At 40.7% G+C, this 22076-nt stretch overlaps 6 protein-coding genes across 6 annotated transcripts; 4 read left to right on the top strand and 2 right to left on the bottom strand.

Annotated features, from left to right (window-relative positions):
- The first annotated feature begins 642 nt into the window (after window positions 1–642).
- LOC101298126 (ribulose-phosphate 3-epimerase, chloroplastic-like) lies at window positions 643–4127 on the top strand. Its single transcript, XM_004299288.1, has 10 exons — window positions 643–961; window positions 1351–1465; window positions 1607–1747; window positions 1835–1948; window positions 2287–2365; window positions 2861–2970; window positions 3073–3129; window positions 3319–3388; window positions 3512–3594; window positions 3849–4127. The coding sequence occupies exons 1-9, from the start codon at window positions 852–854 to the stop codon at window positions 3559–3561; spliced, it is 846 nt and encodes a 281-aa protein (XP_004299336.1). The 5' UTR covers window positions 643–851; the 3' UTR covers window positions 3562–3594; window positions 3849–4127.
- A 115-nt stretch (window positions 4128–4242) lies between these two features.
- On the bottom strand, window positions 4243–6597 carry LOC101297835 (NEP1-interacting protein-like 2-like). The gene is made up of 5 exons (XM_004299287.1): window positions 6331–6597; window positions 5729–5907; window positions 5379–5465; window positions 4913–5065; window positions 4243–4765 (listed from the first exon to the last, which is right to left on the bottom strand). The coding sequence occupies exons 1-5, from the start codon at window positions 6428–6430 to the stop codon at window positions 4643–4645; spliced, it is 642 nt and encodes a 213-aa protein (XP_004299335.1). The 5' UTR covers window positions 6431–6597; the 3' UTR covers window positions 4243–4642.
- Window positions 6598–8143: 1546 nt separating this feature from the next.
- On the bottom strand, window positions 8144–10039 carry LOC101306824 (pentatricopeptide repeat-containing protein At5g61400-like). The gene has a single exon (XM_004301091.1). The coding sequence runs from the start codon at window positions 10037–10039 to the stop codon at window positions 8144–8146; it is 1896 nt and encodes a 631-aa protein (XP_004301139.1).
- An 83-nt stretch (window positions 10040–10122) lies between these two features.
- Window positions 10123–11215, top strand: LOC101306531 (pentatricopeptide repeat-containing protein At1g08070-like). The gene is made up of 2 exons (XM_004301090.1): window positions 10123–11116; window positions 11202–11215. The coding sequence occupies exons 1-2, from the start codon at window positions 10123–10125 to the stop codon at window positions 11213–11215; spliced, it is 1008 nt and encodes a 335-aa protein (XP_004301138.1).
- Window positions 11216–12233: 1018 nt separating this feature from the next.
- On the top strand, window positions 12234–15058 carry LOC101297540. The gene is made up of 6 exons (XM_004299286.1): window positions 12234–12572; window positions 13039–13196; window positions 13306–13352; window positions 13446–13509; window positions 13773–14482; window positions 14650–15058. Exons 1-6 carry the CDS (start codon window positions 12287–12289, stop codon window positions 14882–14884), a joined length of 1500 nt encoding a protein of 499 aa, XP_004299334.1. The 5' UTR covers window positions 12234–12286; the 3' UTR covers window positions 14885–15058.
- An 845-nt stretch (window positions 15059–15903) lies between these two features.
- On the top strand, window positions 15904–17285 carry LOC101306241 (two-component response regulator-like APRR1-like). The gene is made up of 4 exons (XM_004301089.1): window positions 15904–16054; window positions 16377–16556; window positions 16677–16807; window positions 17103–17285. The coding sequence occupies exons 1-4, from the start codon at window positions 15904–15906 to the stop codon at window positions 17244–17246; spliced, it is 606 nt and encodes a 201-aa protein (XP_004301137.1). The 3' UTR covers window positions 17247–17285.
- The last annotated feature ends 4791 nt before the right edge of the window (window positions 17286–22076 follow it).

Here is a 22076-nt window from a genome sequence, read left to right as displayed (position 1 = left end):
TATGGAGCAAACCTAGCAACTTCCCTGATCAGGTTCCTCACAAAGTGAACCCTCTTGCTCGTTTTGCCTTTGCGGTCAAAAGGGCGAGGAGCCAATTCCTTCTTGGTAGTGACGTGACCCTTGTTCAGTCCGACGAAGAGCCCAGTCTTGGGCTGCGGCAGCGCCATTTCCTGAGAACAAACCCTAGTAGATCTTGGCGGAATAGAGAGGGCGGCTCCTCGAGTGTAGACTGAAAATAGATGGTGGAGAGATACCCAGACCTAAACTGTGTTCTGCACCACCCACGAAGAACGATTTCAATTAATAACGATGCCGGATCCAACCCAGATCTAAGGAATAAACTTATCAAAGGAAAAAAACAATTAAAACTAATACCTACGCACGACGCGCCTCGCAACGGCGTGCTTTCAATCGATGGGTAAACGGGTTTATTCACTTTTTACTTCTGTCAGAAAACATATCCGGAGCACAGACACTCCGGTGTATTCCAGACGTCTCCGCAATCATCAGCCAAAGTCTGTTTTTTTCTCGACGAAAGCCAAAGTCTGTTTTGCAAACGTCAACCACACTCTGGATTTGGCCATTTCTTACAACGGCGTAGCATCATCACAGAGCGCCAACCATTGCAGATAAGAAAATCCCAAAACCAAAAAAACGAGGCGCCACGTGTCGTCCGCTAGGCTATCCTAAATTTCTCCGATATTTTTTTTCAATTTCAATCCTCTGAAAGATTGGTGGGAACGAAAGTTAGAAGAAGAAGAAGAAGAAGCCTTTCTCTCTCTCAGTCACTTGTACCTAACCAAACCGTTGAAGTAGCCCAGAGACAGCTTCAGATTCAGATTCAGAAGAAGATGTCTGCTGCTTCATTGTGTTCATCAACTCTCAAGTCCCAGATCACTGGACTTGGTCTTAAGCTTCAAAAGCCATGTCTTTCACAACCCAATTCCCTTACCTTCACAAGGTATAGTCTTTTCTAACTTTCTTGATTGAATTCGTATTGGGTTTCGTTTTTTCTTTGGATTTGAATCATAAAGTTTGCAGCTTTGTGTGTTTGGATGAAACCCACTTCAGAAAGTCGTTACTTTTGTGTTGTGAATTGCTTAGTGTCTGAGATGGGTAGGCTGCAAGTGAATCTATGCATAAGATTTCTTTTCTGTATGTGGAATGTGAGAGCTGAGGTGTTTGATATTTCCTTCAGTTTTGATAAGCTGGTTTTGTGAAAGTTGTGCTTTGCATTTTCTAGTTATGCTTTTGCAAGAGTATGGATTGGAAATTGTCTCGGTGAAAGGAAGATAATGAGGATTTACTAATCTGAGAGTGCCTTTGCTAATTACTGTTGTTTGATTTCAGGAGGAAAGGTAAGACTGTGGTGAAGGCTACATCTCGGGTTGATAGGTTCTCGAAAAGCGATATCATTGTTTCTCCATCGATTCTTTCTGCTAACTTTGCCAAGTTGGGAGAACAGGTTCTTTTCAGTTCTTTTTCTCACTCAGTTTTTTCTTCCGTGACGTATAAACAGTATCAGTTTGAGACTGTTAGCAGTAATCCATTTCTGAGGCATTTTCATATCAATTTGGATTTAGAGTTTGACTCTCACTTTATATAGGTAAAAGCTGTAGAGTTGGCAGGCTGTGACTGGATTCATGTTGACGTGATGGATGGTCGTTTTGTTCCAAACATTACCATTGGACCACTAGTGGTTGATGCCTTGCGCCCTGTAACAGATCTTCCTTTGGACGTGCATCTGGTAATTTTCTTCTGTATGTATGATTTCATAGGGATCATTCACTGTTGAATGAGAATCAAACTCTGATGTGGACTTGAACTCTTGCAGATGATTGTGGAACCCGATCAGAGAGTGCCAGATTTTATCAAAGCTGGAGCAGACATAGTCAGTGTTCATTGTGAACAATCTTCCACCATCCATTTGCACCGAGCTGTTAATCAAGTAAGATTTTCTCCTCTTAACCTTGTAATTTCATGTTAAAGCACTTATATTATTGGTTTCTATTCCTTCAAAATGATGTTTAGAGAGAAGAGAAGAAGTGTGATAGATGTTTAGAGAGAAGAGAAGAAGTGTGATAGACACAGATGGTGAATCCAGAGCTAGGGTTGCATGCTTATGTTCAGTTTAATTTGCCTTTCTTTTTCTTTTTAACGACAGAGAGTTAGACACTGTAGACACCATTTAACTAGCTAAACATTATGATAAATAAGCTGCTACCATGGAGCATTATCAGAAATACGAGCCCTTTCTAATATTCATTTACTTTTGGTACAATTCAGATAAAGAGTCTGGGAGCTAAAGCTGGAGTTGTCCTAAACCCTGGTACCCCACTAAGTGCAATAGAGTATGTCCTTGATGGTGAGTTTTCTTTCAAAACTATTATATCCTCTCCTGTCCTCACTAATTATGATCATTTATTCGCTGCCCTTTAAATTATTGAAATGGATACTGCTTGTTAAGGCTCATTCCCTTAATGTGCATTTTGCTTATGGGATTATGTTGGCTTTCATGTCTAGCCTTCTTGACAGGCTAGGATCCAAAATAGTTGAGGTAATAAATAAAAAGAAGAAGAAAATCTGGACAATATCAATAAAAAAGATCTAAGACTGAACTTAATCAGAGGTGTGTGCTGCAAAGATGTCTTACACACATGTTGATAAACTAGTTTTGGTAATACTGAAAGGAAATGATTTCTATAGAATTCATGTATGGAAAGGGAGAGTGCAAAGATAATATATCTGAATCATTTCATACTAAATCACAATAACATGGCAAAAAATATGATAGCTGAAGTTATGTAGTTTATCTTCTGGTGAAATGAAGTAATATTGACTGTTTTCATGCATGTTTCAGCGGTTGATTTGGTTTTGATTATGTCCGTAAACCCTGGCTTTGGTGGCCAGAGCTTCATAGAGAGCCAAGTGAAGAAAATTTCAGACTTGAGAAGACTGTGTGTGGAGAAAGTATAATCTCTCTCTCTCTCTCTCTCTCTCTCATATTTATGGGACTCTGCTTGCACTTAAAATAAAATGAAGGTATTCACATTTTGTCTGTTGTTACCGCAGGGTGTGAACCCATGGATCGAGGTGGATGGTGGAGTTACTCCAGCAAATGCATACAAGGTTTGTGGTCCAAGAACTCTTCTATGTCTAGAATAACAAGTATAATACAAGTATACAAGTCTTATACAAGTCTTATTTTTGGGCTCTTAAAAGTTATCAAAAACTCTAATTTACCTTCTTTTCAAACTTTTGGATTCAAATTATGTTGATGTTACTAATCTAGTTTGCAAATGTTTCTTATGGTGGCAGGTTATTGAGGCTGGAGCTAATGCTCTTGTTGCGGGTTCTGCTGTCTTTGGAGCTAAAGATTATGCTGCAGGTATGTACCAATAAATCTCAGTACCTCTATATTGTTGTTAAAGAGAATATTATTGGGAAAAGAAAAATCCTGATGAGTTAATGTAATTCAATCTTTGTATCAACTTTATATGTCCATTTACAGCCATAAAAGGAATCAAAACCAGCAAACGGCCCGAAGCAGTTGCGGTGTGAAATGACATCCAAATGACCCATTGTTTGCAAAAGGTGATTTCTTATCTTAATTTCCATATATGTTGCCTTACATCATTCAGGGTATCTGAATGAATTCTCCCCAGTTAATTTCATATTTGCAATCCTTTTTACCAAAATAGCAAGCGTGATATGAACAGTGGATCGATCATGATACATAATTATGGATTTGAACAATGACAAGTAGTGTTTTGAGTGATGCGAAGTGTGGTTTTGGTCCTCTTTCGATCTAGTGACTAACCCCTGTAACATTATGTTCATATTTGCAGACATTTTGAAGGAGTTAGAAAGTGTACTCGTCACTTCATCTTCTCCTCGATCTGCTCACACTTCTTGCAGCATATTTTTCATAAGAGAATAGAGATAAACAGATAAGCAATCAAATTTGTGGTGCTCTTACTGATATATAGGTTTTGTACCATATCCTTTACAGGAATTTCATCATTCATTTTCTCTTTCTTGTTCTTCGCTTGCTTTGCTTTGTGGAGTATGCTTTGTTTTTCAAAAGTATACTACCTTGCTTAATGCAAAGTTCATTGATATTTTCCTCTTTTGGCCTCACAAAATAAACTGAAACCCAGTAATCATGCCAGTTATTAGTTTATGACGAAGCAAGCAGTTTTACTACTCAAGGCGTATCCATAAGCTCTGCTACCACAATTTATTTACTACACAATTTATTTGCTACCACAAGAGGGGGCTGTTGTCAATACATAATCAGAAACCGTGAGATCATATTTCCAATACATATATACAGCCTCACACTTTAATATACATATATACTGCAAAGGCTAAGCTACAGATAACCAACATATACTACACTAAATCACCTCCCCGTATTGCCTATAGAAACACATTTGTACACAAACCCAGGCAGTAATTCTTTCACACATATTGTCTGCACAAAGGACAAGAACCATGTCTAACAAGCCACTTGTCCACACAAGCCAAATGAAATGTATGCTGACAGAGTGGCAGGGATAACCAACATATACTACACTAAATCACCTCCCCGTATTGCCTATAGAAACACATTTGTACACAAACCCAGGCAGTAATTCTTTCACACATATTGTCTGCACAAAGGACAAGAACCATGTCTAACAAGCCACTTGTCCACACAAGCCAAATGAAATGTATGCTGACAGAGTGGCAGGGTCCTTGCAGTTTCTCCCACTTCAAGATCCTGCACATACCACATTGTTGAGTTAATATCAACACTCTGTCATCTTCAACTAGTTCTTTGCTACAAAAATGGGAATATTTGAGATAGCTGTATTCATCAAGCCATTCCCACAGTAACAGTTCAAGACTATTTAGAAAGAGTTATGACCTGCAAACATATTGTACAACAGGAAACCCGAGCGGACTTGGTATCCCCCAGAATCTCATGACATGGCAATTTCTTGAGCAAATCCCTTGACAACCCTCTGGTTTCAACTACTCCATCACGAATCTCATCATGGTGATGATTAGCGAAGTTAACCTGCTGATTCCAGTTTAAAAATCAGATGATATGGGACAGAGAGAATAACATCAAGCTGTAAATTGACTGAGTTGAACAGATTTTAGGTTCATGTCAAAGATCTAGGAAGGAAAGATTAGAGAGAGAAATAAATGGCAAGATACCAGCTAGAAATTGTAATCGATGCTTTAATAAAATGGGAAGCACATCCACGTCCTACTAACATCGAAACAGGGCATGTCTATATGAACCTATATGAACCTATACATTTCAGATGCATGCTACAACAGGTATTAGCTCCTTGAAAGAGAAATATAAGGGCACTAGTGAAAACCTGCCAATGGCTAGCAGTTAGCACTTCTGGCGGCGGTAAGTTTTCCTCCTCAAACCTCCAACAAATAAGCTCCTCTGTAATTTCTGCCTGAATCCAAATGATTGAGTCAGTCTGAAGGTAAAGAGTTAAGGCTACCATCCACAGCACTGCTGAAAGAAAACTATAATGATCCTACGTTTAAATAAGCTTCAGCTTTGAATTACAATTATAAACGGTACTCGCTGAAACATGATATCAGGCAATCATCAAGAAGACGAGCACCTCTGCACCTTGGCAGGTCGGAACTCATGAACAAGCAAACAACTGATGGAAAGAAAGAGAAACAGATACCCCAGAGAATAGTAGCTAACCATCAATGAAGATCTTCGTGAGCCAGGCAGACCAAGATGCAATAACTCACGTGAAGCTTCCAAAATCTCCACAGAGAGTACTGCCCCAGCAACAGCCCCCAATCCAGCTCCACGAACAATACCACTGTCAGAAACCTTACCAGCTAAAGCACCAGCAATGCCTCCTGCGAAAAATCCAGCTGCAAGAGGACAACAATACAAAGATCCATATCAGTCCACACTCAGTTATTGACCTATCACTCATGTTCATTCTGCTTGAATCTTCTTCATTAACATCATCAAGTTCTGCACTAGGTGCTCCTCAAGACCTTAAACATTCCATATTCCAAAGACTAAGCAGTACAAACAGAGAAGAGATAGATAAATCAGGAACTGGGGACACTTGGAATTATACAAGGCATTTATTGAAAAATGACAAAAAAATGCCCAGAAGCTAAAAGCTAACAACTTTAAGAAAAGCACAGTTCAATTACCAAAACCCAGAAGCAAATATGGTATTCCACAAAAATAAACACCCTAATGAATCAAAGTTCAAAACTTTGAAGACGAAAAAAGCTAGAAAGAACCAAAATTGATCAAGAAAAAAAGCTTGAAATATATACCAAGTGCAAAAAGCAGAACCAGAGTCCCAGCAACGAAGTTGATCACAAGCAGTGGAAGACGTTGAAGGACTCCAACCCTCTGAAGCTCTCCGCTGTCCATGACCCAAAACAGCGTCGGATCACTGGAAAGTTGTACGGAAAGGAATATCAAAGGTACAGGGAGATTAACATATTTGGAAACCTAAACTAGCTGGAAATTCATTCAATGAAATTAATGCCATGGTCATAATTTTTTGTTGGATTGATGGCTCAGATATTGCCTACCGTAAAATATAAGGAAGAGAAAATTGGGTTGATAACGAAAAGGAACCAACAACTGGACATGGCCAGACAAAATTGACAAAAGTGCAAAAAGGTGAGACCTTTGATTGGACCAGAAACCAAATAAGCTCACATATTTTCCTTTTCCCTAAGTTTCTGAAAAATACTTCAGAATAAAATAAAACTGAGTATTCATACCCAATATTTACATATATGCAAAATTTTCTATGATTGGTGTTCTTGTATATACTTGTGAAAGCATTTGATGTAAAAAGAAAATGTACATTTAACCATCAAGTTCTAATATTGTAATTGTTGAAAATAACCAAAACAAAAATAAGTTGTCCCTCGCATATAGCATTATAGCTAAAGACTAATTGACTGTGCTTAAAAACTGCATTCAGCTGCTCTCAGAGCAAGAGTCCACCGGTGAGAAAAAAATCGAACCCAAGTTGGATCCACATAGGCAAAGTAACCCAGCCCAAATTTTTTTGTTTCCACCCATAAATGAGTTATCTTCCCAATCCAACCTAGGTTAGATTTTTGGGGAGATATCTAACCCAGGTGAGAGGAGAACACCAGCCCAGGCGAGATGCAGCCACCTCAGCCCAGCCCAAGCTCGTGGCTTGCGTCAGCAACGCAGGTTGCACCGATTGACGTGCCTGGAAGGGAGGTTACGCGCACGAACGAACTGCAGCCGAAGGAAGACGCGTGTGTGATGACGACAAGTGATGACGACAAGGAGACTGTGATGACGAACGGCAGTCCGGTGCACTTGCTGCCGGGGTGGCGCAAGGTAGGCGGGCTGCTTGCTGCTGTGTGTGCGGAGCTGCTTGGCGTGCGGAGGAGGCTGGAGTTGCGCTGCTTGCTGCTGTGCGTGCGGAGGAGGAGTTGTGCTGCTTGCTGCTGGGCGTGCGGAGGAGGTTGGGCTGCTCGCCGTCGGCAGCCCAGAGAAGAAATATGGGTGCCCAAAGAAGAAATACGGCAGCCCAGAGAAATATGTGAAAAATAATTGTCATCTCTTTTGCGTTTCCAAAAAAAAAAAAATTTCACTAGATTGATAGCTAATTTTACATATGCCTAGTTAATTTATATTGTGTTTTTCATTAGACAATATCAAATAAAAGTATTTTTTAAGCTTGACTTGTTACTGAAATGTCATGAAGTAAAAACATTAATTTTAATATCATATAATATATATAAATGACTATTTATTTATACATAAAACGATTAATTGCATTTAAAAATGTAATTTAAAATTCAATAAACAGTCACCGCCACGTGGCAGCAATCTCACATTTTAAACGGGTGAAAACTGCTACCCAGGTCACTATATTCATTGTAACCCAACGGGTGAACTTGCTCTCAGTAATGGCATTGGACTATTCAACAATGCCGGTCCTTCCCCTATCAATAACACAATAACACAGGAGACAAGTATTTTCTGAGCCCCAACCTGATATACTGTCCTCATTCCATCTCAGACCCTCATGACCAAGAAAGCGCTTGTCACGCAATGTGAAACAGCAAAGACCTGAACGAATGCCAGGTCTCAGAATATCTTCGCTGCTGATTTTAAGTCACCGATTTCTTGGTATGCCCTACATAAAACTGGACTTATGTCTGCACTGGGAATAATACCCATCTTCGTCATATCTGCATGCAGCATCATGATGCCAAGCTCATGCTTCGCTAGGAAGTGCCCCTTCAACATTACAATGTAAGTGAATGCATCTGGTCTCAAACCACTGACTCTCATATCCAAAAAGAACTTAGTTGCCTCGAAAATCCGGCTGTCTACAGACAGACCCTGAATTAAAGCCGTATAAGTCACATAATTTGGGGAACAGAAGTAGCCATCCATATCCTTGGTAACATCTGTGTTGGAATCGACTTTAGTTATCTCTGAAAAGTGGTTGATTGCATCAGAAGTCTTTCCGTTTTTACAAAGGCCATCTACCAAGCAACTAAGAGTGAAAACATTTGGGGTGAGGCCTGCCTCCAACATCTCTTTACTCAGCCGATAAGCCTCTTTCACGTTCCCGGTTTTAAAATGGCCATCTATCAAAGCTGTGTAAGCTACTACATCAGGCAAAAGGCCTTTAACTAACATTTCCGAGTACAAACCCATAGCAGCTTCCATGTTCCTCATCTTGCAATAAGCATCGATCAAAGTAGAGAAGGTGATGACATTCGGTTCTATACCAATTTTGGTCATTTCAGAACACACCTCCAAAGCCTTCTCCATATTGCGATCTTTACAATACCCATCGATTAGTGAATTGTACGTAACAGCATTTGCAGCAACTCCCTTCCTTATGTTTTTCAACAACTGATATGCATCTTCCACTCTATGAATGGAACATAGACCCGTAATTAGTATGCTGTAAGTGACCACATCCGGAAGAATACCATACTTTTCCATCTCCAATGTCAAATTCACTGCCTGCAAAACATCTTCGACCTTACGATAACCATAAATCAAAGCATTGTACACAAACATATTAGGCGCAACACCAAACTTAACCATCCACCCTACAACGCTCCTCGCAGCCATGAGTGCACCTACTTTGCAAAATGCATCAACTAAGATACCAAACGTGACAACATTCGGCTGCAAGCCATCACCTCTCAAGTTCGAGTACAACACAAGAGCTTGTCTAACATCAGCCACTTTGGAATACCCATCCATCAGACAATTGTAAGTCCACAAATTTGGGATCACACCATCTTTCCTCATCGTCTGAAAAACGCTATCAGCTTCCTCCATTCTACCCTCAGTGCACATGCCACGAATAAGAGAAGTATACACCACAACTGTCCGTTCAATCCCTCTCTCAGGCATTTCATCGAACACCTTACGGGCATTCAACAGATCACCTTTTCTGCAACAACCCTTAATCAACACACCATATGTAACACAACTAGGTGACAATCCTCGAGACTCCATATCATTATAAAGCTCCCACATCGAATCAAGCTGACCCTTCTTCACCAATCCATCCAAGAGCGCATTACAAGCCTGAGTTGCAGGCAACACCCCCATATTACTATACACTCGCAAAGCCTCTTCCACAAGACCCATCTCAGATAACGCATTGATCAAAACTCCAAACACATTCCGAGACACTCTAGACCTTTCCAAACCGCTAAGCGCATTGTAAACCAACTCACAGGCACGGCGAGACTTACAGGACTTCTGAAGATCCTGTATGAGCTCTTTTATCAACAACCTGGCTTTAACATACAGCTTGGCACTCACCAACACATGCGTAATCGCTGAATACAGCTGAAAATCCTTTCTCGCGCCGACTTGTTTCGTTGCGGAATTGAAGATTTCCAGTGCTTCTGCAGGACTCCTGCAATTTAGTATCGAATCGGCATGCGAATTAGGAGAAGAGGAGCATGTACCGAAAGCGCGGAGAAAAGGACGGGAGAGCTTCAGCATTGCTCTCACATGAGTGAGTGAGTGATACTCCAAGTTCCAACAATAATAATGGTAACAAAGTTAAGAGTTAGTTTTATTTGATGATGGGAGTAAGAGCTTTAGAGCAGCGCCTCTTTCATCTGCTACGGAGCTGCAGCAGACTCCAAAATCTGATACAAATCCATACACAAATTCTAGTTCACGGTTTGGCTCAGAAAAGCTACATTCTTTCTAAGCTGGTAGCATTCTATGTAGCTTCTGCGCGTCTCGAGGATGCGCTCCGAGTTTTTGGGAATGTAGAGAATCCGAGTATCACTGTGTGGAACCAGATGATCAGAGGATATGGTGGTAGCGAAACTCCGAGGAAGGCGGTTGAGTTGTATAAGAGGCTAGTGGCGACGGAGGCCGAGCCGGATGGGTATACGTATTTGTATGTGGTTAGTGCTTGTGCTAGGTCAGGGCTGGTTAGAGAGGGTGAGCAGTTGCATGGGCGAGTTTTGGTTGGTGGGTTTGGTTGTAATGTGTTTATTCAGACTAGTTTGGTTAGTTTTTATGCAACGGGTGGAGGGTTAAGTAGTGGTGTGGGGTATGCACGCCAGGTGTTTGATGAAATGCGTGAGAGGAGTGTTGTCAGTTGGAATGTGCTGCTTGGTGGGTATGTAAGGAGTATGGATTTTGATGCGGCGCGGAGAGTTTTTGATGAGATGCCAGAGAGGAATGTGGTGTCGTGGACAACGATGATTGCGGGGTGTGCTCAGAATGGGAGGTCGAAGGAGGCTTTGTGTTTGTTTGGGCAGATGAGGAGGGCGAATGTGGAACTGGACCAGGTTGCGCTAGTGTCGGTGTTGTCGGCGTGTGCTGAAATTGGGGATTTGAGATTGGGAAGGTGGATTCATTGGTATGTTGAGGAGAGATTGTGTGTAAGAGGCAAGTCGCGGTTGGTGACTTTGTACAATGCACTCGTTCACATGTATGCCAGTTGTGGTTTCGTTGATGAAGCCTATAAGGTGTTCAAACAGATTCCTAGAAGAAGCACTGTCTCGTGGACCAGCATTATAGTTGGTTTTGCAAAGCAGGGTCGCGGGGAGGAAGCTCTTCGTATGTTTCGGTTGATGCTAAGCTCGGGAGTTGATGATATAAAACCTGATGAAATAACATTCCTTGGGGTGTTGTGTGCTTGTAGCCATGCTGGATTAGTTGATGAGGGCAGAGAGCTTTTCAAGTTCATGACGCAGACGTGGGGACTGGAACCAAGGATTGAGCACTATGGCTGCATGGTCGATCTATTAAGCCGTGCTGGTTTTCTAAACGAAGCTCATGAACTTGTGGAAACTATGCCAATGGAGCCAAACGACGGAGTGTGGGGTGCTCTCCTTGGCGGCTGCATGCTTCACAAGAATTCTGAGCTTGCATCACTAGTAGCTCAAAAGCTAACAGTTGCACTTGACCCTGACCAAGCGGCAGGGTATCTTGTGCTCTTATCAAATGTGTATGCTTGTGCTAAGAGATGGCTAGATGTTGCTCATGTGAGACAGAAAATGGTTCAGATGGGCGTGAAGAAGCCCCCAGGCCGAAGTTGGATTCAAATCGATAGAGCTGTTCATGGTTTTGTGGCAGGTGATAGAACCCATAAACATGAATCTTTGATCTATGAAATGCTTGGCGAGATCACAGGGCAAACCCAGCAAGAAGGCACCGAACCAGACATATTAAACACGGTTTCCCTTGAAGACTAGGAAAAGGAGTGAGAAAAGCCAAACTTGTTCCAAAGTGTACATTACATAACATTTATTCTCTCCAATTACTTGGCTTTGTATTGCCTGCTTCAGAGATTAAACTGCACTCTAACATTTCATATATGCTCTCTTCTTTAACCACATATATTGAATTTATAAGCATAATAGCTCCATAAAGATGTAGACTAGCTCGAAATCAAGCTAAATGAATCATTGAAATGTCCTGATGCATCAGTCCAATAATAAAACGAAACTCCAAACACAATTTATTATTTATGTCACATAGCTAGGTAGATCAACTTGGTCAAAGTATACGTGAGAGTTGGGATGTGTTCGTATTCTTTCTTCCTACCAAGGTTGTTTGAAGCTTTGGTCCTACACCAAGGCAAGGAACAAAGGAATACGTCTTGGGCCAGAAACGGGCTTTTCACAAGCCCAAAGCAAGCCCTTTATAAAACCAACAGTTGTTTCAGCTTGGCGGGCGCTAGCACAACTTTGCACTCGTTCGTCGTGAAAGATAAGAAGAAGAAAAATGACGAATCAGGGCGGCGAGGAGAGGTTCGAGATCGCCTTCTTCGACGTGGAGACGACGGTGCCGACCCGACCCGGTCAGGGCTTCGCTTTATTGGAATTCGGATCCATCCTTGTTTGCCCCAGGAAGCTGATTGAGCTCCAGAGCTACTCCACTCTCATACGACCCGCCGACCTCAATTCCATCAATTCCTTGTCGGTGCGCTGTAACGGCATTACCAGAGACGCCGTTATAGCCGCGCCGAGTTTCGATGAGATTGCCGATAGAGTCTTCGATATACTCCATGGTTTGTTCCAATTTCGCTTCTTTATTTATTTTTGTTGCGGTTAAATTTCGGTTGATTTTGAAGTGAAAGAGTAGAAATTTAGTGCATTTTTCAGTTGATTTTTGCGTTTTTTTGCTGGAAAGTTAAAGAAATGAATCAGAATAGTGATAGTTAACATTGATTGATTATGAGCAGATGAAAAATGAGCTGAATTGATTGAAGTAGGGTAATTCTTTCTTCGCTTTCCGATTCGGTGTTTTGTTGAGAAGAAATGGAGTGAAATTTGTTTTCTTTAAGTGGAAGGCTTTGTTCTGTGTTGATTTTGTGTTTGGTTTGTAGATTGACAAAAGGAATCAGAAAAGTTATGTTTTATCAGCCACTGTATAAGCTAATTTGAATTTTCAATTGTTGCTTTAAATTGTCTTGATGGTGATATTAAATCTGTTTTCTTTGAATTTTAATGAGATTTCATTTTATGGTTGTGCAGGGCGTATATGGGCTGGTCATAACATATTGAGGTTTGATTGTCCCCGTATTCGGGAGGCTTTTGCAAGTATTGGTCGGCCTGCACCAGAACCCAAAGGTACAATTGATTCTTTGGCTTTGTTGACTCAGCGATTTGGAAGGAGAGCTGGTAACATGAAGGTATATAGTTAATGTCATGTGATTAAATTCTTAAAATCAGTCATTAGTTTTGAGAACGAAAAGTTGTACAGTTTGTAGGTGTTATTCATGATTATTTGTATTTCTGCAGATGGCCAGTCTTGCAACATATTTTGGTCTTGGACAACAGACACACAGGTATTCTTGGAAACCTACTGGGGATTACATCACTCACTGTCGCACTGCCTTTGGTTTTCTTAAACACTAATGTTTTATATGATGACTGTTCAGGAGTTTGGATGATGTTCGGATGAATCTTGAAGTACTCAAATATTGTGCTACGGTTTTATTCTTGGTAACGATCTAATTCTGAAAGTAGTGTAGAACATATTCAGTTTTTGATACAAAGGCATTAATATATACGTATTTATGTGAGTTTTACTTGATAGGTTTCTTAATAATATGATACAGTAGTTGAATGTCACATGTTATATATTCACTTGTTATTATGAGGTTGAAATGTTAGAGTCGAAACAATAATAGCCTGATATCCTTACAATTGGGGTTTTCTAGACTTTGGTTAAAGTCACTTCTAACATTAACTCTAAAACCTTGCAGGAGTCAAGCCTCCCGGACATATTAACAGAGAACAGTTGGGTTTCTCCAAATGCTACAACAAGAAGCCGAAGTGGTGGAAACTTATCTCCTGAGGGTTCGAGCATGAACAACAATATTTCAAACCAAACAGGGGACAATCATCCAATAACATCCCTTAGAACTGAGACCACACAAGAAGTCTCTGATTTGCTTGAGACTGTTGAGTCCAGCACAAATCGACCTGATCCTTTGGACATGGGCGCATTTATCGATGAGGTGAAGAAAGAGTTAGATCAGCAAGACATGAACATGGTAGAAACACCTGCACAAGAGTCTCCCAATAGTTCTGTCAATGCTGCTGTGACCAACAACTGTAATGCCACCATGGAATTTTTACAGCTCAATCAAGTTTTCATTCCTTCTATCAGTGCTTCGCTTGTTCCACTGAATCGTGGGATTCAAAGGATAAAGTTATTACACAAAGATGCCACTTTGCAGCTTTGCTGCAGTCATATGAAATTGCGGTTTGGAATCAATGCGAAGTTTTTTGATCACGCTGGCCGACCACGGCTGAACATTGTCTTTGATGCACCACCAAAATTATGTGAAGTTCTTGATGCATGTGATGGCCTTGCACAGAAGTTGTCTTTGGATTCTGGCAGTAGCTCTGAATGGAGGCCTGTTGTGATCCGCAAAGAGGGCTACTACAACTACCCTACTGTGAGATTGCAGTAAGTTCTACTACTCTTTTCATTTTTGTTTTTCTCCACTCTCTAATAAGAAAAAGCATGGCACATACAAGATTCGGATTTGAATTTTTTCTTATTTCTGAAAAGCAAATGGAAGCAGTGGTATGTAAGTCTTGATGTATTCTTTCTTCCCTATTCTGTTACTACAGCATACAAACTGCAGTATGCGGGGACATTGCGATCTACGCCACAGAGATATATCAAAGAGAGCCCTCTGGCACTGATCAAAGACTAGTCTTCTCCAAATTTGATGCTTCAGAACTTAGTGCCTTGTTCACCCGAGGGATGTTTATGGATGTGTTCTTCTCTTTGGATCCATATGACTATCAGCAGAGTGCAGGCATTAGGTTGGTGGCAAAGAAACTGATCATTCATTCCAATTGATGGATGAAATTGTCTTTCTAATTTATTTAGGGAGCCAATTGCTCTGTAAACTTCTACCAGATAGATTGACTTGCAGGCTAGCTTTCAAAAATAGGAATGCAACTGATTATTGTGACTTGTAACTACAATAGATGTTCAATACTTGTTCATTATTTTTATAAAATCTTTTCAGGTGATTTATATACCGTACATTGTTTCAGTTTCATTTTATTTTCAGAAAGCGTAAATGTGCAGACCTCTGCACTTCAGCTGCACCAAGGCCTTGAACTTGTTTGCCCAACTGTTTAACATACGACTGGTTTTTCATTTTTGGATGTATGAATCATATGCTTAATATTTTCATGGGGCACTGACTATGCTAGCCACATGAATGTAATACTATTCTGGTAGCAGCATGTGAAGCAAAGCAATTCCCTTGTAAGAAAACCCAGATTCTCTCTGTTTGTGGATGCATCACCATGTGCTTGTCATGGTCGTTTGGTAAAGGATGTGATTAGTAAAGGATGTGATAGACACATTTAAAACGTGATGGTAAATTCATGTGAAAAGGAAAATCTTCGATCTGGTGCATTTCTTTCTTCTCTACTGATTTGAGTGATTTCTAGCAATATCCAGGTGGAGGTTGTAACTTGATCAATTCATTGGTAGATAGCTCTATTTCCTTTGATAAGCTCGTCTCGATAATCAAGTACGACCAGATATGAAAAATAAGTTTGGTATTGGTCCAAAAAGTATAGTTATTAGAGGAGATCATATGATTACTAACAGAAAATGGGAGTTGGTCCTTAACAGGACTTTGAGGATTTGTGAGGTTTAGCTGCAGTTAGGTTGAGGCTTGGACATTTGTATGTGTGAAGTTTATCTCTAGCCTTGTATATAAACATGTGTGTAATTTGAAAAGCAAGCCTAAGAATTTGGTGTACCAAACTCTTGGTTGGCTTAGTTTATATGCTTCATAGGACTTGCATGCATTTTCATCTTAATCTTAACCTTGTACGTGATTGTAAACTATATTGTCAATGGAGGAGTGCAAGCAGATGACAGGCCAAGCTAAGAGCAGGAACAGTGGAACTTCCATTGATCGTAGTCGAGTAAAAATTTTGTTGTGTGACCGCGACGCTGAGAGTTGTGAAGAGGTTTCAACACTACTGACAGCATGCTGTTATCAGGGTACTACAAGTTGATCATTTCTCTCTGCATCAAAATACAGCTCCGTATTCGTTAATGACTGAAAAAAAAGTTTGAACTTTGAAGTGACTTCCTAGTATTAAATACAGTCTGGATATGCAACTTGGTGTTGTTCTACAGGTTTATATAAACTAGCTACTATGATTGTTTCTTAGGCAGACAGTGAAGGCTGTACTGTAGAGATATTTTGCAAGATTTTCAGAAGTAAACATGCCCTTTCTGGGTTGATATCAATGGCTTCTTGAGTGTATTTATATAGGATATTATTTGTCTGTGTAGTCACCACGAGTACTGCTGGTAACAGGTACCTTTTCTGTAACAGTAATATCAGTTAGCTCAGCTGTGAAGGTTGTGGATGCTCTCGATGCAGAGTGGTCTTCCATTGATATTATACTTGCTGCAGTCGACCTCCCACTAGAATCAAGCACTGCGATGCTGAAGTATATCATGCAAGATAGACATTTCAAATGTATTCCAGTAATCAGTAAGCAGCATACTATTTTTCAGTTTCTCATATTTCTGGTATTTGAAAAACAACTTTATGCATTGCACATAGGGTGGATATGATTTTAAACCACTGACTGCATCACACTTGTTATTGCAGTACTGTCAACAAACCAAGAGTCCTCTTTTCTTCTCAATTTCTTAAGATTGGGCGCAACCGATTACCTGGTCAAGCCATTATGCATCGATGAGATACTGAACTTGTGGATGCACAGCTGGAGGCAGCCTAAGGTAGGGTGTCTTTCACCAAAATTGATGTCCATGGATACATATATATGTAGCTAGCTTTTGCAGTGCGTAACAATTTGTGACTAGTAATATTCTGGCATTCTACCAGAGATCGGAGTATTCTTGTTTCAGTTATAAAAAAATCTCTTTTACTTCATCTAGGCATCTAGCTACGATACTTTGCAGAATGCATCTTGTCTGCGTAACTGTATGATCCACATTGTGCTCATTTCAGCTAAGCCTCCCGATGCATCTTACAGTACTCAGTTACATGTTTCATTCTTTTCCTCTCTTGTAGGTACTTGACTGGTTGCCACAGAACAACTTCCAAACTTCAGGTCAAGAGAACAGCAATATCTTTGTCTGTAATGACACCGATGAGGAGTTCCTAGAGAATACGATGCAAAAGTTGTATGTATCAAAAAGGAACTTGAAAGAATAGCTGAAAGTTATGTTGCAAATAAACTGTAGCATATATGTGAAGTTTTAAACAAGTTGTTCACTGAAGAAAATGAGCATATGATCCATTAGTGAAATTCAAGGCCATGTCAGGTCCGATGTTGCTATACAAATTGTGATACCTTTATCATCCGCCACTTAGCTACTGATCTAGTGTTATTTCTCCACAATATTCCATGACATCATATGTTCAAGTCATCTGTTGGTACAAGAATTGTTGGCTATCCCTTTATGATCAAAACACAAGGATACATGCTACATGTTGTAGCCTGGTAGCAAGGACTACTCAAGTGAAGAATGAAGAACCTGACAGATCTCATGTGCATCAGGTAGTTCATGCATGTGCATCACATTCATTCACTAAGGATGGCAGCCGTGCTTGCCATCCCGATTAAACGGATACCCCTGCTGTATCTGTTCTATCTACTGGGTCTGACCATGTGCATATTCAAATGTGTTTGTTTTAGTTTTTAAGTGTTTGAAATTCAAATACCTTTTAGCAAAACATTAGTCTATTCATACTTGAGCTCCAAGTTAGTCTAGGGTGGTGTGGCAAACCAACCCGTGACCACATAACTTGAGCCTTTGGGAACTAGCTGGGTTTTGTGATTCAAAAACCAAGTTGGCAGCTGCCCATGTGATGCACCGCCCAAGATATCAGCTGTCCTAAGTGTCCTCTTAGGTAAAGTGGTTTTGTAGAGTCTTTATGCTTGACTAAATCTGATCTAGTTTTCCCAAAACCTTTTGTCTTATCCTTTTGGCTTTAATCTTTCCTAGGAAAGTCTATTCTCAGCTTTTGTCTTGTGAGTGGAGGGATCCCTAGGGTCCTAGCCGTCCCAGTAGTCCAGACAAGCAGCTAGAGTCTAAAAGAATCTTGTTGATGTGGCAAACGTGCTTGCTTCCTCATAGCTGTGCACTATTGCCTATAAATAGAGAGCAAGACCTCTCTTGCTCTTTGGTTGTTGAAAATAGTCTTGCTTGTTTTCTTCCATTGAGTCTAGCATTTGCTAAACTGCTCATATATCTCTAAGTCTTCCCTGTGATTGTCAATCTTAGAGCTGAGCACCAAAACCTTTTCAACTCATATCATTGTGCATTTGCATACCTTGAGATTTGTCTAGGTGATGCAACAACCCCGGCGAAGCTGTCTTTGAGAATTAGCTAAAGGTGTTAGTTGAATTCTGCATAGAAGCTTAGATTCGTGCTATGTGTAAAACACTCGAGTGACAAGAGAGCAAGTTTAGTTGAGTGCTAGTAGTTAGACTAGGCAGGATAGCTAGGTGCTGTGCTATCCTCTGAGTTGTGAGTCTTGTAAGAAGTGTCTTTACAATAGTGGAATAGTTTGTCTCTCAAGAGTTAGAGGCACGCAGTTTTTCTCCCTGGTTGCAGGGTTTCTGCGTATAAAAAACGTACTGGTGTTATATCTTTTACTTTCAGTACTTGGCTTTTTATTTACACAACTTAGTCTCTCACAGCAAACAGGATAGCACAATCTTTGTTATCCTTGTGTGCGGGATAGAGCAAAAAGTTGTCAGGGCCTATTCACCCCCCCTCTAGGACCTTCAAGTGGTATCAGAGCGGGTCGCTAGCCTAGCTAGTGAGATCCCTCTGTGTCCCGAGAATGGACCGTGGTAGAGGCCCTACCCTTGTGAATACTCCACCATTCTTTGATGGAACGGACTATTCTCAGTGGAAGGTAATGATGACCGCTTTCCTTATCTCCCAAGATGATGGGAGACAATGGACTATGGTCGAAGAGGGTTGGAAACACCCTATGAAACCCATGAATGAGGGTTCTGCCGTATTAATGCAGAAACCCAAATCAGAATGGGATGATATTGAAAAAGGTAATTTTAGGATGAACACCAAAGCTCTCAACAGCTTGTTTTCTGCACTATATGAAAAAGAGCGGAGAAGGATCATCACTTGTCCTACCTCTAAGAATGCTTGGGATACCTTAGCCACTACCTATGAGGGTAACACTAGGGTAAAGGCTCAGAAACTTCAGAGCCTGTTCCTTGAGTTTGAGGAAATGTCTATGCGTGAGGATGAGAGTATAGATGAGTTTCATGGTCGCCTTCTTAGTGTCACAAACCAGTGTCAAGGATTAGAAGACCTCATTCCCTCCCATAGGATTGTCAAAAAATTCCTTCGTGCTCTTCCTCCTAGTTATGAGGCTAAGCAAATTGCCATAGAGGAAGCCCAGAATCTAGACACCTATTCCTTAGATGAGTTGGTAGGAAACTTGAAAGTTTTCGAGTCTAAGAGAAAGAAGTCTAGGAAGGAAAAGACCATAGCCTTATCCACTGTCAATGAGGTAGATGAGAAAGAAAAGGAACCGGAGGTTCTTGAGGATAGTTTGGATGAGATTGCCTACCTAACTAAACAGTTTAATAAGTTGCTTAGGAAGAGAAGGTCTTTCCTTGTTGGTCGTTATCCCTCCCGAGGTTCGGCTTCTAGGAATCCTAAACCTAGTGATACCACAGGCGATAGGACTCCCAAGCCTAAAACCTTTCAGAAAAGTGATAAGTGCTATGAGTGTGGTGGTGTCGGACATAGAGCTGTTGAATGTCCAAGTAGGAAGAATAAATCCCACAAAGCTTTTAAGGTGTCTTGGAGTGATAGTGATTCTGAGCAATTCTCCGATCATGATGATGAGAATATAGCTCTTGTTGCCTCTATTGAGTTAGATGAGTTCTTTGAGGATGATGACTGTGATATCTCCATGCACAATAAATGTTCTAGGTTAGTGTCTGCCTCTAAGTCCATGCTTGCAAAAATTGAAGCTCTCTCTAATGAGCTTTCAGAATGCAAGGAGACCAATGAAGGGATGCATGAGAAGTTGCTATCCCTCAAGTCAAAATGGAGGACAGAAAATGTTTGTCTAGAGGACCAAGTGTTGTCTTTGCAAACTAGTCTAGATTCTCAGACCAAACTAGTTTATACTCTAACCTCTGAAAAGTCAGATTTTGAGATAGCCCTAATTGATTCACGTCAACAATTTGAGAAGTTCTCTTTTGGGTCCGAAAAGTTGACTAAGATTTGTGGTTTGGGTAAGTCCGATAGGGACAAGTCTAGTCTAGGGTTTATATCTGGAAGTTGTTCTAGTCAGGGTAACAAGACCGTGTTTGTCAAGAGCAAAGAGCCCTTGAATCCAACTTTCTTAGAGCCTACTAGGTCACAACGTTTTGTTCCCACTTGTCATTATTGTGGAGTAACAGGACACATCCGTCCTCGTTGTAGGAAACTTAGATTCAGTCAGCAAAACTCTAGGAAGTCACAGAAGAAGGAGAGTATCACTACTTTTCAGTCAACTCTTGAGGACTCCCTTAAGGAGCTATCTAGGATAGCACAGAGTCTTGCCATCCCAAAGCCAAAAATCCCAGCTAGGAATCCTCCTGCTAGGAGAAGAGCCAACCCTAAGGTAGGAAAGGCTAGGAGAACTTTTGAGACAAATTCTCTTGATAAACATGTTCGGGACCATGATTTTGATGATGACGATCTGTCATGTTTTGTTACAAGGGTCAGCTTCCATCCTAAACCTCAGGATAGGATAGTAGCCATCTGCAATGTCGCCCTTACTGCTCTTTCAACTAGGAAGCCCGACTCTTGGTATGTTGATAGTGGTTGTTTTAGGCACATGACTGGAGACCGAAAGTGGTTCTCATCCATGGATGAGACATATCCATCAGGCAGTGTTGTGTTTGGGGATGGTGCCAAGATTGAGATCATAGGCAAAGGGACAGTTAGTACTCCTGGTCTCCCATGTCTGAAGAATGTTCTTCTTGTTAGAGGTCTAGAAGTCAGTCTGTTAAGTGTTAGTCAGATTGTGGATGAACATGACTCTGTCACTTTTGACAAGTCAAGATGTCTCATCTTAGATGGGAAAGGTAGGAGTATCATGAGAGGTGATAGGATTAGAGATCAATGTTATTGTATCTCTGCCCATGAGAAGTTCACTCCCCAAATCTGTTTTCGATCTCAAGTTGCCGAGGACCTTCTTGATCTATGGCATAGACGTATGTGCCATCTCAACCATCAAGACATTGTCAAGCTCTCTGCAAAATCTGGTGTAAGAGGACTACCTAAGCTCACAGGTAAGTCCCCAGGTATGTGTGGGGATTGCAAGATGGGTAAGCTAACCCGTACCTCTCATCCTTCACTTTCTGCTAAACCTACTTCCAAGTTTTACGATTAGTGCATCTTGATTTAGTAGATCCCATTAACACCGAAAGTGTTGGTGGTAGGAAGTATGTGCTTGTTATTGTTGATGATTTCTCTAGGTTTACTTGGGTAAAGTTTTTGGCAAGTAAAGATGAAACTTTTGAGAAATATTTTAGCTTTGCAAAACAAGTCACAAATGAGAAGTCACATGAGAGGTTGCATATTGTTAGGATCAGATCCGATCATGGCACTGAATTTGAAAATGCCAATTCTGCTGATTATTGTGATGAATATGGTGTACACCATGAGTTCTCTGCTCCTATCACTCCCCAACACAATGGGATAGTTGAAAGGAAGAATAGAGCATTGGTTGAAATGGGTAGAGTAATGCTAAACTCAGCTGAACTCGCTCATTCTTTTTGGGCTGAGGCTGTTAACAATGCTTGTTACACTTTGAATAGGGTTATCTTTAGGGCTGGAACTTTCAAGACTCCTTACGAGTTATGGAAGGGAAGGATACCTAATATATCACATCTCAAGGTGTTTGGGAGTCCTTGTTACATTTATAAGGATAGAGAATATCTGACCAAATTTGATGCTAAATGTGACAAAGGTGTTTTTCTTGGTTATGCCTTGAACAGTCGTGCTT

The sequence above is a fragment of the Fragaria vesca genome, linkage group LG5 (assembly GCF_000184155.1).
Source record: "Fragaria vesca subsp. vesca linkage group LG5, FraVesHawaii_1.0, whole genome shotgun sequence".
Classification (NCBI taxonomy): domain Eukaryota; kingdom Viridiplantae; phylum Streptophyta; class Magnoliopsida; order Rosales; family Rosaceae; genus Fragaria; species Fragaria vesca.
This window is presented reverse-complemented; position numbering and strand designations above follow the sequence as displayed.